Raw genomic sequence first — 19,032 nt, forward strand, 5'->3', positions numbered from 1 at the left:
ATGCTTTTTTGGTGTTCTAGTCAGGGTTGTGGACTCCATGGACGGATTTCTTAGTATACATCTGTTCCTATATTTACATAAGGTATACCCTTTCACCTGTACTTGATGCTTACCCTAAATTATAAATTAGAGCAGGAAGTAAGGGTACTTTTAGAGGTATACATTGGGTAGACGTAGAGGTAGGTGTGTACCGAAAAATTGATACCAGTTGAGACCCCTCGGCAATGGAGTTCCAATCAATCTGATCTAGACAACACAGAATCTTGCCAATTCTTGTTCAAAGCATAATTATATCCATCAGATCAGTTTAGGGACCGTTAAATTATTACTTTAAGGGTTCAATCTGTATTTGGCAATGATAATTCTTAGAATTCTTAGAGAATTTCGTTATTCCTTCATGGGATAAGTAAGCAGTCATTTAGTGATATCCCGGAATAACCAAAAACCATATCCATCCCTGTTTCAGTTCACTCTGCTTGAATAAAATCTCTATTTTATACAAAAAATGTCAATTTAGATCAATACTGTCAATTTCATATAGCTCATACAAACAGTACAAAGGCTAGCAAAAATAATAGACAATTCTACTTCAATCGCCCCGATTTTCCAGCTCAAAAACTAGATCAATTAAGAAAAATAAGCAGAAATAAAGTCAAATATTTGCGCAGTTCAAATAAAATAAAAATTCTATTCTACGTTTGCTTTTTCATCGTGATTTAAGGCATAAATTAAACATATTTCATGTGGGTCCATCAGTTAATTCACACATTCGTGTATTGTTTATGACATTGCCACTGGACTTGTGCTGTAAACATGATTGGAATTGAAGATTGAGGTTTTAATTAAATGTTTTAAAATTCTGAGGAATGAAGTTAGTTATTGAGTAATTAACTGTTTATAGGAGATGTATGACAATTATATAAACATGATAAAGGTCTAGACTTTGAGTAATTTCCTTGTATTGTCAGTCTCGGTCGCGATCTCGATCTAAGACACGGTCCCTGTCTTGATCACGGTCTAAGTGTCAGTGTCGTTGTCGATGTCAGTCTCAGTATCGATCTATATCTTGGTCTCGTTCTTGGACTCGATCTCGGACTCGGATTTGAACTCGAACTCGACTTCGGTCTCGCTTGCTCAATCTCAGACGCTCAGTCTCAGTCTCAGCCTCTAGATCTCCGTCAGGTTTCGGTTTCGGTTTCGGTCTCAAAAGATTTCACAAACATAGTTTCGGTTTCGGGCCTGGTTCGGGTCTTTCTCGGTCTTGGTCCTGATTTGGATCTCGAAGATTCACCGAAGCTGAGATTTTGAGTAACCCTAATCGCATTAGCCGAGCCCCTCAAAACTTCTGGAAACAGGAATTCAAGCAGTCTTATTGAATTGTCCAATATTATGTCAAAAAGTCACATTTCTTCATAAATTACATATAATGACACATTACTCGAGTGTAACAATGAGAGGAACTGCACTGTTTTTGCCTTAATACTGAATCAAAATCAGCCTTCATGATATACTCAGAGCCACATTACATCTTACTCTTAATACTACAATATGGCCGCTGCCTTGGCATGAGAGTAGCTAGAATATTTTACTGCCGGTGCTTCCAATGCCGCTTACACTCTGGCTACTCCCCAGTACCTTGTCCAGCACATTGTACAGTTAAAATTAATTGAAAACCAAAACCATTTTTTCTCAAAAATCTAGATTTAATGTCTCTTTTAATTAGCATATCATATATCATGACTTGAGGTAGAACAAGATACATCTCTGATTGGTTAAAAACTTCAACTTTCTTCATAAATACTTAAACATGAATGCTGAAGATCGAGGTATCAACTAGTTTTCTTCTTATTAAATTCCTCATTTATGAACTCAAGTGATACTTTTAATTCACAACATCACAAAAGCCTTTTTATACAGTCAATGACCTCACGACAAGGCTTGTTGTTTAGCATATTTTGTGATGTTGGAGAGAGTTGAGGATGAGGGTTGGGAGAGATGTTGGGTGATGTTTAGGGGGCATTTGGAGGAGGGTATTTAGAGGAGCGAGCTCAATCAGAGGAGGTTTGGGGGTCAAATCCAAAATTCTTCAATTTCAATGTTTTTTGATGTTTTTTCAATGTTTTTTTAATGTTTTTTCTAGGGTTGGGCAAATATTTGAATACAATTATGCCAAACCCTAGTTTTTTCAATGTTTTTCATTGTTTTTTCATTGTTTTTTCAATGTTTTTTTGGAAATTATCCCAAAATTCCCTCCAAATTTTAGCAATAGACCCTCTAACCCTCGCCATCTCTCAAAAATATTTCGGGTTGCGTTCCTGGTCCATATGTAGACAAACCTTCCATTTTATACCCAATTCAATTACGTGCTACAGTGAATTAATCAGAGTTATCAGGATTTTATTTGATTTTTTTAATTTTTAAAAAATTTAAAAGTTTTAAAATATTTGAAAAAAATTTAAAATTAAAATTTAATAAAAAATTGAAATTTTAAATTTAAAAAAAAATCAAATTTTTTTAAAAAAAATTCAAAATTTTTAAAAGTTAAAAATTCAAATTTTTAATAAAATTTAAAAAAAATTGAAAAATTTCATCAATGTTTAAATAAATTTTTCAAAATTTTTTTTATCATTTTACTATCGATTTCCCAACATTTCCCACCATTTTTCCACCTAAGCAATTAAACTACCGTTCCATATTCACAATTATACCTCATTTTTTATTACCATTATAAATATTACATCGCAACACTTGTGACAATTCTGAAAAGCAATTAAACAAAACCGATATTGTGACACAAAAATTACAGCAATCAACTTTCTATTTCATAGTCAGAGCTTTTGTTGCTTGTTGTGAGAAAATCAACGGAATTAGCTACTTAAATATTGTTGCTTTTTTTCTCTCACATGCGTAAATTATATCATAACATGTGAAATTTGAGCTTTTTGCCGCAGATTGTGGATTTGTTTATTGACATTGTGCATTGTTGGATGTGATTTTTTATTTTTAGATCTCATAATTTTGTAAATTAAGATTTTTGCATAATGATTCAAAAGTTGGGATAAATTTTGGGAGTTTGTAATGTGGAAGTCCAAATAGGCACCTAATTTAAGATTCAAACTTAAATTGCCAATTTACAATTTTATTAAAAATTTCAATTTTTTTCTGGATTTTTAAAATTCTTTAAGTTTTTCAATTTTTTTTCGTCTTTTGATTCAAATTAAAATTATTTTTAAAAATTAATTTTTTTAATTTTTTTTCTCATTTTTTTAATTTTTTTTAAATTTTTTCCAATTTTTTTTACATTTTAATTTAAATTTAATTTTTTTTTAAATCTAAAATTTCAAATTAGAATTTTAAAAACCATAAAAGAACCAATTGCAATTTACTTCCAAAGTTACAAACTCTTTTTAAAATTCAAAAAGAAAACCAGAATTTCAACATTTTTCACTTCTTTTTCTTATCGTTTACTTCTACTTCTCTTAACCTTTTTGTTAAACTTAATTCCTATGTACTTCATATAGTTCTTATTATTACTTTATGTTCAACTTTTTCGAAATTTTTTCTCTCTTTTTGTTCGCTTTCTCCACTTCCAACAAGAGGCTGCTTCGTTGTCTTCAAATTCATTTGAATATCATTCATTTCTTGTAAATGATCAGACATTTTTGTTGCTTATAATATTTTGAATGTTGGAAATAAAGTCTTTGATTAATTGAACCTTGGATGCTTAATTGAATATTTTTTGTTTAAATTTTGTGATTTTTTACATTTTATTAAATCAGAGCTTGAGGTTTACTCAGATTTTTTATGGAAAAATTGTATACAAGTTCATAAAAAATTCGAGTCGACTTCGAGCTCTGCTTTAAATTGAATGCTAAATTGAGGTTCAATCTGTCAGTTACCCGGATGATACCTCGAATAGACAATGAGGATGCTTACAACAAATAGCATTTTCAACTATGTTGATTAAGAATACTCATAAGCTAGCGGTAGTTTAGGTCGGAATGAAATTGTCTGTTAGGGTACATAACCTAATAATAGCAGAAAACTCGACCCCAACTAGACGGATTTAAGCCAGTCTAGTCGGATATAAGACAGATTAGCCGGAAAAGAGCTTACATGGCTCTAGCTTCAGTACGGATTTCATCTAATCTAGCCTTGAACCAGAGTCATTTAATGGCCTGCAGCTGAATTTTTGGCTGAATTTTAGAGTCGGTTTTGAGTAAAGTTAATCCAAAAATAATCCTAATTTTGAATTTTGTTTGTATCATCATCAACGATGTGGATCTGATCAGTCAGATTTTGATAATTTTTTGGCAAATTTTGATCAATTTTGGATCAATTTTTCATCCTTCATAACAGACAATAAGCATACTCATCTAATAGAACGAACTAACGAGTATACTCATTCAATACAATTGAGTATGTCCAGCTTTGTAAGCATACTCATAAGTATGCACCTTAACTTGTCTGTTTAGACTTGATCACGATTCAATGTGTACATACTCATTATCTGTTAGAGATTCAGCCTCTCAATTCCCTCTCAACTCTCAATTATTCACAAATTCATAAACAATCTAGTCTAATTCCAAAATATAAGCATCTAATTCCAATACTAAAATTCATAACAAATTGATAGTAAATGTTATAGAATGAAATTGATGATTTATTTGAACTGCAAGTGTGTTTGTGTGTCTTTCACAGATATTCATTTAATATTTTATTTCATTCTTATTTAATCTTCACTGTTTATTTACACAGACGACGAGTGTCAACACAAAATAAACATTGTGAAAGAAAATATCTCTCTAAATAGAATAAATTGAATGAAATTGATGATTTTTTGGGACATATTTGTTGATTTTTGGAATGAGAAATGTAGAATTTTTGGAAGGTTCTAAAGCTGATTTTGAGGTTAAATTTGGATTTTTTGTAGGAAATTCTGGATAGCTTCGTATAATTTGAGTCAGAACTCAAGGTTGACTTGGATTTTGAATGGAAAAGTCGACTCAAGTGAACAGAACTTCATATAAAATTCGAGTCGATTTTGAGGTCGGATTTGAATAAAATTGACTGTAAAATTGTACATTAGGGGACATTCGAAAATAATGAAGCGGTAAAAATAACCATCTCTTCTCAAATTAAGTTTGACGTAATTTACGAACATTACCCCACACTAAACTCAACTGAATTCTTCAACAAATACCCAAAAATCAGCCACATTAATACAAAATCCCTAACAGACAAAGAGACCGCTTTTAGCTACCGTAATGGTCTTTCTGTAGTTTTAAAGCATACTCTTTGCCTGTTAGGGATTCCACACAGTTTAATTCCAATCAAAAAACATAAAAATCACATATTTTTAACTCATTTCTTCAAATCAATAATGTAAAAAATTTGCGGCAAAGATTTATCTCTTATTAATATTCACATGATGCAAAAAGAAGACATAAAAAAAACTTTTACTTAAGCAAAGCCAACCGGCCTCCACACATTAAACAATCCTCAATGACTAATAAAAATCTTTTTATGGCTATTTAAAATCTCCGAGAAAAGTTAAGTTAAATGCAACGATTTTGAATTTCTCTGAATTTGGGGATTGCCATCCAATGATGTAAAATGACTGTAAATGTTCATGGCAATGACTGTAAAAATTGCTTTGGCCGATTCGTAAAAAGTGAGAATTACTTGTTTACTTACTTCCTCACTTACTATAACCATGCTCCACAGCTTCGGTTGCCAGCAATGTTTTTACTGAAAACAGGAAGCATCACGAGAATGTAAAGTACATATTTACTTACTTTACTGGGCGTACAGATCAGTTGTGATCAATGGTTTTCCTCAGATGACACCTAATGGCTCTATCGCTGACTTCCGTCTGGCAGTTGATAGATGAAAAGTAGGGTTCGAAAATGGCATGCAAGTATGGGTTTCCGGTAAGGGATTTTTAGGGGTTTTTGGGGTTAATTCTGAGAGTTTTGTCAACTTGTTTCATTTGCATACCCGAAAGGCAAATTGCATAGAAATGACGGTCGCAAGACGGAAGGAAGTAAAGTTTTAGTCAAAATTTCACCGAATTTAACCGATTTTTGACTTGATACTGAATTTTTCCTCATTTCTACTTCATGTGCCTTCCAGAATACATTCTCAATTCCAAGTCATTTCCTACACATCACTCCTAAATACCTCCCCAAAGCGATCAATTCCCAACTAAAAATAAATAAACAAAAAACGTTCTTTCCGTAAAAAAAAAAAATATTATCTTTCCATTTATGGATCATGTTGCTTTTATGCTGCCTTGCATTAGTGTTTCCAGATTATGTTTTGAAGCTAAATTTAAAAAACAAAAAATGAAAGATAAATTTTTTTGTTGCTGCTCATTACATTTATGACATAATTCAATTAAGCAGTCATTTAGTGCATTTACTTTACAATTTTTTGTTTATTTAATTTGTAAGGAAATTCTTGACATTTGTAAGATCTGTTAAATGATGAGCAATTCTTAATTGACATAAAAATTATGAATTTGAGGCTTAAGTACTCATGCTTGGTATTCATACTTAAAAATATATTGTCATATTTTACATTTGTTCTGATAATCATCATCATCATCTTTAAAGTAAAATGCAACCAAATTAGAAAAGATTGTTGGTTGAAGCAAATTGCTTACTTACTCAAGGAGCACAGTGTATTTCTGTGTTGTTACAATTTAACTGTCAGATCTATCTAAAGTGCCTGAATTGTCTTAACTGTCTGAATTGTCACATAGTTTGGTCAACACAGGTGTAGCTGTTAGATTGCCATTTAGACAGTAAGACATGAGGTTTTGAGGTTCTCTAACAGACAAAGAACATGTTTTCAATGTACAAACCAGAAATGGCAGAACTTTGGGAGTCCGAACTATAGTGTAGGCGCCTCTACATTGGAGTCTTGCCTAATCTGGTTCAATGATACCATTACAGTACCTAAAAGCGCTCTTTTTGTCTGTTAGGGGTTGCTATGAGGTCTGAAATAGAATCTGCATAAAAATTGTCAAAAATTCAATCCCAGACTAGCGTGATTCTGCCATCAGGGTAGATTTGACGAAATTCAGGTTCTTGTTAGAGTCAAATTGGCCTGTGATTGGATTAATGGCCATTTCTTCACCATATGCTTTATGGGACAGTTAATTTAAAAATGTTAACTGAACAATATTCTGAGTATATTCAGGTGGAGTGAGCAAGGGAATTGGGGCTCAAATCACATCATACTCACTTACTCCTTGCTTACTTACTGGAATCATGCTCCGACTTGAAGCCTATTATAACATTCCTGTTTGGACAAAAATTCTCCAATTTTCAAATTTTGTCTCTAGATCCTTAACATAATAATAATCCCTAGTAAACCCCAACATGATTTAAGATTTTTTTTAATTCCACGTAACTTATGAATCAACCCCCATAAAATTCTACAAAACACATTTTTCTTTTCTCGTTCTATAGGCCATGCTACACATTTTTTATGGAGCATGCAAGAGAACATTTTTTTTAAGTACGATAAAACGTGTAATTTTTGTAACTTGCGAATAAGTCTTTTGTTTAAATTTCTTTTATTATTTTTTTTATTCTATTTTAAACACAAAAACTCCTTGTCGTGAGTTCAGAAATTAATTGGTGCTTTACATGCTAGAGAGTTTAATGGAGAGAGAAAGTTGCTTTAATGTGGAGTGAGCTTATCAGTTAGTTTAAAGTATTTGTGGCCAACTTGAAGGCATCGGCACATTGCTATGCTGTGAGAATAATTGAAAATTCTATAAACACCATTGCCGTGTGTGGATTCGGTCAAAGCCTACCCTAGCACTAGCAAATAATTATTTTATACTACAGAAACTCCACTACGAAATCTAAAAGTGATCACTTTGCCTGTTGGTAACAAGATGTGCCATGAAAAATTTATTTTGGATAGATTGCGAACATTTAGAGGGGAAGAAGGAAGGGGGTTGGTAGCAAATTAAAGAGATTTTTCCAAAAACAGTGATCTGGGCCGGTGGTTTGATATCCAATCCTAACAGTCAAGAAGAATGCTGTCAAATGCTTGCTTTACTTAGATATGCTAGTAAAGCTTAGCTTACTCTGCTTAGCTTCCTTCTGGATACGTTCCCTAACTGGTCGAAAAGGTATTTCTGTACCATGAAAGCATGTTCTTTGCCTGTTAAGGCCAACAAAGTCTAAAAAAGCGCGTATTTATAATTTATAATTTATTTATAATTTATATTTATAATTTATAGTTGCCTGTACCTATAAAAAAGCCAAAGTACCTATAAAAGTGCTTAAATGTTTACATACGTGACGACCTGCATTTATGGACAATGTATATGGATGATTGCTGAATACGTTCCTTCTCCTTACAACATGAATTAATCCAAATTCTCAAAAATTCACTCAATTTTCTCACACAAATTATGATCAATTTTCTTTTTCAAAACAAATTTTTTTTCCAGCCATTATTTCATCAAAAATCACACAATTCCGTCCGCAATTTTCATACTACTATTTTATGCCAAAATGTGCTCGTCCAATTTCGCAACAATTGACTTTATTGAGTAATAATTTTCTTCTTTTTTAATTCTAATTCTAGCTCTGCTTCGTACAACTAAAGGTTCAACACGCTGATCAGCAGCAGTAAAATAATGGAAATATTCTAAAAAAAAAGACTAAGAATAAGAATAAGAAGAATAATCAGCAGCTAAATATTTTTTATATATGTGTTTGAAGTGAATCAAAAAAGTGTGGCCTTGAGTGCATTAAACTAAATTTTATCCGTGAATTAATAATAAAAAATATTCCAAAATGTACAAGTTATTAGGAGGCTTAAAGGATTATTTTAAAATACAGGACATTCAGACTGATAATGCTGTCTTTCGACTGCATAATATTTTTACGACAGTTTTATTGCTTACATGCTCACTCGTTATTACGGCAACACAATATGTTGGACAGCCTATTTCGTGTATTGTTAGTGGAATTCCAACACATGTTGTCAACACTTTTTGCTGGATTTCGTCGACTTTTACAATGCCAGATGCTTATAAGAGACAGGTGAGATTGATTTATTTGTTTAATTTATTGTATTTTTTGGGATTTTAGATGCGGATCTGGAAGTTGAGTTGACAAGAGCTCGACTAGAGCTCGACTGAAGCTCGACTAGGGATCAACTAGAACCTACTCGACTAAAGCTTGATCAGAGCTCGACTTTATCTTGAGGATAGCTCGACCTAAGCTCGACTATAGTCTTGACAAGAACTCGACCAGACTCTCGACTAGAGCTCGACTACAGCTCGACTAGAGCTCAAATATAGTCTCAATTAGAGCTCGACTAGACGCTCGACTAGACGCTCGACTAGAGTCTCGACTAGACGCTCGACTAGAGTCTCGACTAGACGCTCGACTAGAGTCTCGACTAGACGCTCGACTAGAGTCTCGACTAGACGCTCGACTAGACGCTCGACTAAACGCTCGACTAGAGTCTCGACTAGACGCTCGACTAGAGCTCGACTAGCGCTCGAATTGATGCTCGACTCCAGCTCGACTAGAGCTCAAATATAGTCTCGATTAGACCTCGACTAGAGCTCGACTAGACGCTCGACTAACCCCGGTTAGATTCAACAAACAAACCCAATTTATCTAAAACCATCACAGCAATCTGCAACGCATCTAAATCCAAAATCTTCCAAACAAAGAAAAACGGAAATTCTCATTCCAAACTACCAAAAAATCCAATTCAATTCAACGTCATTTCAACCCTCACCCTTTTTTTCATGTCTTTCTTTCTTCTTTATTTCATTTTTATTCTTAATAATCCCCTTGAACCATTTGTTGAATGAAAGGAAATCACAGACTGTACTGCGAAGATTTAATTTTTTTTTTGGGATGATGAAATAACAACGCAATAGAAGAAGACATGAATGAAATGGAATGTGCAGCACCACTCGATTATATACGAAAATAAATAATTATTAGTTGTGCATCGTTTTTGTACTAAACGAAAGAGTTTTTAAAACAAAAAGGAAGAAATATGCAGTTGAGAATATTGCATGGACAAAAAAGGTGGATGAGATATGTTTAATTCATAAATGTTGGTTTGGTATTAGGTATGAGGTGGGTGTGGATAGAGCGCATTTCATTAGAATGACCATTTAGTCTCGGTCTTCGGTCTTCGTTTTTCTTCGGACTACGTCGTTCTTTTTCTTTTTTTTTTTTTGTTATTCTTCGTTATTCTTCGTTCTTTTTCGTTATTCTTTGGGTCTTCGGGTCTTCTGGTCTTCGGTTCTTATGAATTTCGGGTGTTCGACTGTTCGGATCATTGGGTTTTCTTGTCTTCGGTTCTTCGGGTCTTCGGGTCTTCGGGTCTTCGGGTCTTCGGGTCTTCGGGTCTTCTGATCTTCGGGTCTTCGGGTCTTCGGGTCTTCGGGTCTTCTTGTCTTCGGGTCTTTGGGTCTTCGGGTCTTCGAGTCTTCGAGTCTTCGAGTCTTCGGGTCTTCGGGTCTTCGGGTCTTCGGGTCTTCGGGTCTTCGGGTCTTCTGATCTTCGGGTCTTCGGGTCTTCGGGTCTTCTTGTCTTCGGGTCTTTGGGTCTTCGGGTCTTCGAGTCTTCGAGTCTTCGAGTCTTCGGGTCTTCGGGTCTTCGGGTCTTCGGGTCTTCGGGTCTTCGGGTCTTCTGATCTTCGGGTCTTCGGGTCTTCGGGTCTTCTTGTCTTCGGGTCTTCGGGTCTTCGAGTCTTCGAGTCTTCGAGTCTTCGGGTCTTCGGGTTTTCTTGTCTTTTTGTCTTCGGGTCTTCAATCTCTTCAATGTCTCTTTAGTCTTCAGTCTCTTCGATCTATAACATTTTAATTTAATTAAATACTCAAATTACCAAAAATATTGCAATAAAATCCTGCAGTTGCTGAATATCTTGTCATGAATCCGCATTCTTTTGTTATGGCTTCGGGGTCTATAATTAATAGTTTAGTCAGTTTATTCATTAATAAAAGCTCATGTGATGTGATTTCTAAGAATAAATTGCCAAATTATAGTCTTTGTTAAATGATTTTTTATTACTTTTTGTATTGATTGAGACGATTTGGGTGATGTTAGTGACTTGATTGTGGCCATATAGATGTGAAATGCTAAATGTCGGGAACTATAGAGTTTGAGGAATTAGAGGCCAATTTTGGTAACTCTAACAGGCAAAGTGCATGCTTCAATGATGCAATAAGATCAAAAAGAGGTCTATTAGGGCTGTTAGGGTAAGGTGGATAGTTAAGATGGCTAGTTCTAGGAATGATAAATCAAACAAAGACGGCCTTAATCGTAAGGATTTTCAAGACCAAGATCAATACTTGTCTGGGTGTCAAAATTTGTCGAGATCACGACTTTGATGTATTCACTTGTCATATAAGGTCTCAGTCTCAGTTTCGGTATTGGCCTTGATCTAAGTTCCAGTCTTGGTTTATATCTAGTTCTTAGTCTGGATCTCGATATCTGTCTTTGACTTAGACTCGGTCCAGGTCTCGGTCTTAGTCTATCTATCTTGGTTCCATTTTCAATCTTAAAACCTAATCTTCGGGAAACCCTTCTTAATCGGGTCAATTGGTAGTACATTTAACGTTAAAGACGACAAATCATATTTAGACGGCAATTGTCATACTTAGAACCAGATATACAACCAGTCAAACTGGACTCTGTCTACTCAGGTACCAAATGACATCAAGACAAACCAGAATTGGTGGGACTCAAACAGATAAACTCTAATCAGGCTCTAGAATCCGAAAAGAGGAGTCTGGACTCAATGGGAGTCGACCACCCCAGAGACAAACACTTTTAAACAGACAATCCGACACAAAATCGACCCAAACTAACCCAAAACTTATCCAACTTTTTCCTAACAAAATTCCATGAAATTATGTTTTATTCATGAATTTATTCCTTTTATGTGAATTTTAAACTTATTTTTTGTGCATTCTTTTTATGTCGTTTTAGGTTGGCACAGAAATTGCACATCCAGGTGTTGCAAACGACTTTAATGACGAAGGTATTAACACATTCAAATATTTTATGTAATTTTAATTACTAATTTTAATCATTTTTAAATGTTTTAGATGCCAAGAAATATCACACATACTATCAGTGGGTCTGCTTCGTGTTGTTTTTCCGTAAGTTAAGCACGACAATCAAGTTGAATGATTGATTTATGAATACTAGAAGTTGTAGCTTCTTTTTAATGAAAATATGTTGATTTATGTGAATTTGTGAAGCATTTAGGGTCAATTTAAAGTCAAAGAAATTTAAAAACTGAAATGTAGAACATGCTGAAGATTCATAAATTAATAAATGTTCTTATTTACAGAGGCATGTGCTTGCTATACACCGAAATTCTTGTGGGATACATTTGAAGGAGGTGAGAATTGACATTTTTTGGTTTGTTTATTTTTTGTGGATTTATGTGAAATCAAAGCTGGAAATTGACTAAAATGTACTAGAATGTAACTTGACTGTACCTTGATGGTTACTTGACAGTCACTTGACTGCAACTTGATGGTTTCTTTACTGTCTTTTGATGATTACTTGTCAGTCACTTGACGGTAATTTGACAATCACTTTACAATCACTTGACAGCTACTTGGCAGTAGCTACTAGACAGTGTCTTGAAAGCCAATTGATGGAGAATTGAGGTAGTTTGTCAGTCAATTGACAGTCATTTGACGATAACTAGGCAGTCGCTTGACAGTCATTTGAAGGTCCATTGACAGTTATTTGATAGTCATTTGACAATCACTTGCAAGCAATACTTCACAGTCACTTGTCAGTTACTCGACAGTCACTTGACAATAACTTGACAGTCACTTGACGATAACTTAACAAGTCATTTGGCAGCCACTTGACGCTAACAGTCAACTTGACAGTCATTTGACACTCATTTGACGGTAACTTGATAGTAACTTGACAGTCACTTGACAGTCTTTTGACTTTTCCTTGACAGTCACTTGACGTTTCCTTTACAGTCACTTGACGTTTCCTTGACAGTCACTTGACGCTTCCTTGACAGTCTTTTGACAATCAATTAGCATTCACTTGACAGTAACTTGACAATCACTTGACAGTCACTTAACAGTTATTTGATAGTCATTTGACAGTCATTTGCAAGCAATACTTGAGTCCCTTGACAGTTACTCGACAGTCACCTGAGAATAGCTTGACAGTAACTTGACTGTAGCTTAGCAGTAATTTGACAAGCCACTTGACAGTCTTTTGACAGTCACTTACTTAACCTTCACTTGCAAGAAACACTTACAGTCACTTGGCATTCACTTGATTATCACTTGACAGCCACTTGACGATAAACAGTCATTTGACAATCAATCGAAAGTCACTTTATAGTAACTTGATTGTAACTTAACAGTCACTAGCAACACTTTATTAACACTCAATTTATCTCCAATTCCAGGTCTCCTGAGAACAATTGCCATGAATCTCAACTTAGGTATCTGCCGTGAAGATGAAAAGCAGGCCAAGAAGCATGCCTTGATTGACTACATGTTGAGTCATTTGAAGGTAAGTTTCATCACAATTTTCTAATTGCCAGATGTACTAATTGCTTCTATTTATAGCGTCATAAACTCTATGCTGTTCGTTATTGGTTCTGTGAGTTCCTGTGCTTAGTCAATATCATCATTCAATTAATTCTAATGAATAAATTCTTTGACGGAGAGTTTGCTGATTACGGATGGCGGTAAATTTAATTAAAATTAATTAAAATTGATGCAATTTTTCACATTTTGAACTATTTTCCAGGGTACTTAAATACTCAGATCAGCCACAAGAGAATCGAGTCGATCCAATGGTCTATGTGTTCCCACGTGTCACAAAATGTATTTTCCATAAATTTGGTGCGTCTGGATCAATCCAGAAACATGACAGTCTGTGCATCTTGCCGTTAAATATTGGTATTTGAATTTAAAAAAACCGTTAAAAATTCAAAATTTTAAATTTTGTCTATTTTTAGTTAACGAAAAAACTTACATATTCATCTGGTTCTGGTATTTAATTCTCCTTGCCATGCTCATCGGTCTAGTAATTTATCGTCTTCTTATCATTTTTGTGCCATCAATTCGTGCTAGAGTATTAAATGCCAGAAATCGTATGGTGCCAAGAGAAATAGCCATATCTGTATCAAATAAGGTTGATATTGGTGATTGGTGGATTATTTATATGCTTGGACGTAATTTGGATCCAATTATCTACAAGGATGTACTCGCTGAACTCGCAAAGTCTATTACAGTTCCATCGAAAAAGAATTAAAAAAGTGCTAAAAAAAAATTTTTTTTAAACTATTTTACTGTCAATTTTGATATTCATTAATTGAGGAGATGGTTTTGGGGTGGATTTGAGGGGTTAGGGTTGGGAATTGATTGATTGAGGTAGAGTTGACAGAGCTATAGGGACCGTTTAATTGTTATAAAATGCATCTGATTTTTTGACTCCCAATATTTCATTTCTTTACTTAATCTCAATAGACACTTGATTTTCATTGCTATAAAGCTTCCCTTCACCTCTAAGACGAACCCCTCTATAATGACCCCATCTAAAATCATTACGTAATAAGTAAGCAGCCCATTTTCTGGAGTTCAGACCAGAGTTGCAAAACAGGCACCTGTGACAGGTAAAAACCGTATAATTTCTTAGTAATTTTTATGGTTTTATATGAAAAGTCATACAAATTATCACGAATCGATAAGCCTGACACAGGTGCCTGTTTTGCAACTCTGGCCCAGACTACAACATAGGCTCCTTTTTAATTGAGTGCTGTCAATTCTGTAATCAACCAATTTTAGGGTTTTTTGACAAATTCTTGATCAATTCGAGATTCGTTTTGAGATTTTGGGGGATTTTGGTGATTTTTTTGGATATGATTTGAAGTTAATTAATTAAAATTTTGAATCTAATGTTCTAAATTTGCCTGAAATTGTGCTCAAAATTATTACTTTATTGTCAATTTATAGAAATATTCCATTAAAATTTCAATTTAAATCCAGAAAAGCACAATTCGGCTAATCGATCTAAAATCCGGAAACAAGCTAACGTGGGTCTGACGTGATGCTGGCTTCGGTTTAAATCTGGTATATCGGAGATCAGTTAACTGAATCAGTGCCAGATTTAATTGAATTTGAGTCAAAATTAATCGAATCTAAGATGGATTGAAGCCGAATTCGGCATCAATTAGTGTCAAATTCGTTTTAAATCCAGTTAAATACTAGATTTTCGATCGCTTAGCCGAATCTGAGTCAAATATCTACAAAAAATCTGAGTCACACCAACCTACTTCTAGATTTTTGATCGATTAACCGACTTAAGCTCAACAATATCCATCAAATCTCAAAATTATCACTCGATTCCCTACAAAATCCCCCCAAAAACTCAAATAAAATCCCCAAAACCATCTCACAAATCATCAAACTATTTTTAATATTAAATCAAGATATAATATTTTTTTATACATAAATTTATATCACAAAAAAAGGAAGGAAAGACAAGGAATTTTTATATTAGAATAAATATTTTTTTATAATAACTGCAATGATCAACTGTCTTAAATGGTTGACTTTTTAGGAGACTTTTTGGGATGTGTGACAATATTTGAGGGATGCTGTTGTGTGTGCTGAATGGGGCTTAAAGATGATGTTGCTTTGGTGATGATTGAGGTTATCTTTAAGAGAATAGACATCGATTAGTCTAAATTAGTAGTGCAAAACCTAATATTTTTGGAGCGCACTTAAACCGAGGCACTAGTGACACTACAAACGGGACAAGTATATCAATTACCGTATCGCACTGTACCACAATCATAGAAATCTTTCCCCTTGATTCACTAAGGCTAATTGAGTTTAGAGAGATTTTACAATTTTAAGACACAAGCTTACAAGAAGCTAAGAACTTTAAACATCTTGTCTGTGCAAATATCACACTTAGTGGAACCTTAAATAGGATTAGACGGTTAATCTATCCGAAATTCAGCACCAGACAGGCGTATCACTGGTATTAGACCGGATTTGAACTGAATTCAACATCAAATCAGAGTTAAGCCGGTTTGAAGTTGGATTTTACGATCGATTAACTGATTTGATGCTATTTGAATGTCTAAGATTGATCCAGGATGGTCACCCTAGGATCAAACCTTAGTCCGATTGTGGGCAATCATTTATTTTTGACGGCACATCAAGATGGTGAGCCTTGACCAAAACATATGGTTCATGACATTTTCAATAACTTTTGAGGACATATTAGTGTCTCGTGTCACTCAGATTGCCCACCACAGCCTCAGTCATCCCATCGCAACCATCATCATCATTAATCCACACACACACACAAGCATAACCTCAAAATCACATCCAAAAAAGTATAGTTTCTCTTCCCATTCTCATTAGACACGTAAGAAAAACATAAAAAATAAACAAAAAAAAAAGTTACAAAAAAAAAAATCGAAATGAAATGTGAATTTAATAGACAAAAAAAAAACAAGACAGAGACTCTTTAGAATTTTATTGCCTTTGGGAGATCTATTTATGTTAGCAGCTTCTTTGTTTCTTACTATTATGGCTCACAAATGAGTCATAAAAAAGCAAAAAAAATCCACAATTTCCTAATGTAATAAATTATTTCTTTCTCTGTGATGCTTAACTTGCTGCTATATATGTAAAGTCAATGTCAAGCACACGGATTTGCTGGATAATATGAAGCATGAATGAATTTAGACAATAAAGATTTTGGTACAAATGACAGCAAATTTTAAGCAGCAAAGTTGATTTTTGTTGGAGTTGGAATTTTTGACAAAAATATTTTTACTGTTTTTTTTTTAATTCAAGCAATAAGTGCAATTGAATGATTGAAAAATGATACATATCAGTAACTACATGGACCATCGACTACATGAACATAATTCAAATGAAATATTCAGTATTATCTAGAGTATCTAGAGCGTTAGAAGAGTTGTAACCAGTAAGAGATTCTTATGCCAAGACCAATACTGAGACTTCTTGGCTATTCTCACCGAGTTCTCGAGTGATGCTCGGACTCGGCATCAGAAAACCCTTGCTATGTGCCACATGAATCACATATATAATGCATGTTCCCCACTTTTGAGAGCCCAACCATGCTAGGTTGACTAGGATATCGTATGGACTTATCTCATTACATTTGGGGTTTGGGGACCAACCACTCTGAATACGCTCTTGCTTACTTTATTTACTGGTGCGCATGTAAGCTCATTGACGTGCGGATATAATGACAAAAACCGGCACCATTATTTGAGAACTTCTGCCATTTCGGAATGTTAAAGACTTTGGCTGCCTTTTCCACACAATACGCTCCTAAACTTGACTAAATCAAAACTATATTAATTAATAGAAGATGAAAATGTAACATAACCTCTAAAATTTTCTGAAAGGTCCAAATTCTAACCTTTGAATGCTATGAAAATATAAATTATTTATTAAAATTGCACTCCTAAAATTATTAGATTAAAATATTAAAGTTCACTAATCTATTAAGATCTAGATCAGACTATTAAAAAGACATATCAAGAGCGCGGAACTGATCAATCACGTTTTTGATCAGTTTTGGTCAATTTTGGTCAAATTTGATAATTTTTTGAACAATTAAAATTTTTACGAATTTTCGTTCAATTTTGATGATTTTTCGATCATTATAAATCAAATTTGAAATTTTATTTCAACTTTTTTCTGATAAATTTTAGACCAATTCGATCAAATTTGAATCAGCTACTCCAATCTCGATCAATATTAGCTGCAACTTAGAAATTTTCAACTCCAAAACAATTTTCCACCAACATGAAAAATCTTCATAATTTTTAAAAAAAGCATTTTAGAAGAAAATTTTTAGTTTGACTTTTTTTAGTGTAAAATTATTTTTTTGTCTTCATTATTTTTATGATTTTTTGATATTAAGCAACTGAAATTTTGTAGTAATTTAATGACTCTTTTTTATTTCTCTTATTTTGTAATGATGAATTATAAGAAATTGAAAATTTTGATAGAAATTATTGAGATGAAATAAACGAGAAGGATGGAAATAATTTTATAAAAATATATAAAAGTTGAGTTTTAAATTTCTGTTTTTTCAGATGAAGATATAAAGTCGAACTGGCTACTCTAAATCCTGTAATATTTTGACAAAAATATTCACTTTTTCAGGGGACTAGCCACTTATTACTTAATTACTGGAATCATGCTCCTGTGTGAAGCTTAGGTTATAACAAAAGGCTTTTTATCTGACTCTATTACTGGCCGTGTCACCTAGTTTGTACAAATTATCCATCCCAACATTCATCTGACACTCTTTCATCATTGTTCTCTGCTTTGTGGATTTTAGGGTTTCGGGACGTCTTTTCACTTGCGCACTCCAACCATGAGCAGAACAACTTGCACTTCTTTCTCAGCATTAACATTTTTTGCTGAGTTATTCTTTTAAAAAATTATTACTCTGTACTTCCTCATTAGAATTTTCTCATTAATGTCTTGTTAACTTGCAAATTGTAGAAGCCCTCTGTCATTTACTTCGTAGCATCTAATCACAAACAATAATCTTTGATATCATCAAGAACAAAGCATTTTATAAATTTAGAATTTGGTATTTTATGAACGATCATCAAGCGCAGTAGTGATTTTTCTCTAAGCAGCATATTCATATATTTACATAACACTACACTATGTTCTATACTATTCTACCCTTACAGACATTGATCATACTCTGGGTATACTAACTTTTATGAGTATGCTCATTTGTATGAAAAAGCATGCTTTGAGTATGATCATTAATGAGAGCATGCTCTTTGTATGTTAGGGATGATTGTTTATTTATGATATTATTACAGACAGTTGACCAGATTGTAGGTATAATACAGAGGACGAAACCGGTTCTTTATGCATTTTTCAGCACTTTTGCAACATTTTTTGTGGAATAAAGATTTTTAAAAAAAATTAAATAAATTAAAAAATTTTCACCA

General features: G+C 33.7%; 1 protein-coding gene across 1 annotated transcript; it reads left to right on the forward strand.

Moving 5' to 3' along the window:
* The first annotated feature begins 8,619 nt into the window (after positions 1–8,619).
* LOC139087945 (innexin inx1-like) lies at positions 8,620–17,998 on the forward strand. The gene is made up of 8 exons (XM_070636922.1): positions 8,620–9,074; positions 11,994–12,045; positions 12,113–12,166; positions 12,361–12,411; positions 13,459–13,565; positions 13,622–13,743; positions 13,806–13,957; positions 14,017–17,998. Exons 1-8 carry the CDS (start codon positions 8,826–8,828, stop codon positions 14,310–14,312), a joined length of 1,083 nt encoding a protein of 360 aa, XP_070493023.1. The 5' UTR covers positions 8,620–8,825; the 3' UTR covers positions 14,313–17,998.
* Positions 17,999–19,032: the final 1,034 nt, after the last annotated feature.

Source organism: Chironomus tepperi, unplaced genomic scaffold (assembly GCF_022539635.2).
Source record: "Chironomus tepperi strain 1889 unplaced genomic scaffold, CSIRO-AGI_Ctep_v1 contig_139, whole genome shotgun sequence".
Taxonomy (NCBI): Eukaryota; Metazoa; Arthropoda; class Insecta; order Diptera; family Chironomidae; genus Chironomus; species Chironomus tepperi.

What these genes read in the sequence shown, in the direction of transcription:
- LOC139087945 (XM_070636922.1), top strand. Translation starts at nt 8,826, where the DNA reads ATGTACAAGTTATTAGGAGGCTTAAAGGATTATTTTAAAATACAGGAC. An exon ending in CAGATGCTTATAAGAGACAG is followed by an intron (nt 9,075 to 11,993) that starts GTGAGATTGATT and finishes ATGTCGTTTTAG; the next exon opens with GTTGGCACAGAAATTGCACA. An exon ending in TTTGCTGATTACGGATGGCG is followed by an intron (nt 13,744 to 13,805) that starts GTAAATTTAATT and finishes ACTATTTTCCAG; the next exon opens with GGTACTTAAATACTCAGATC.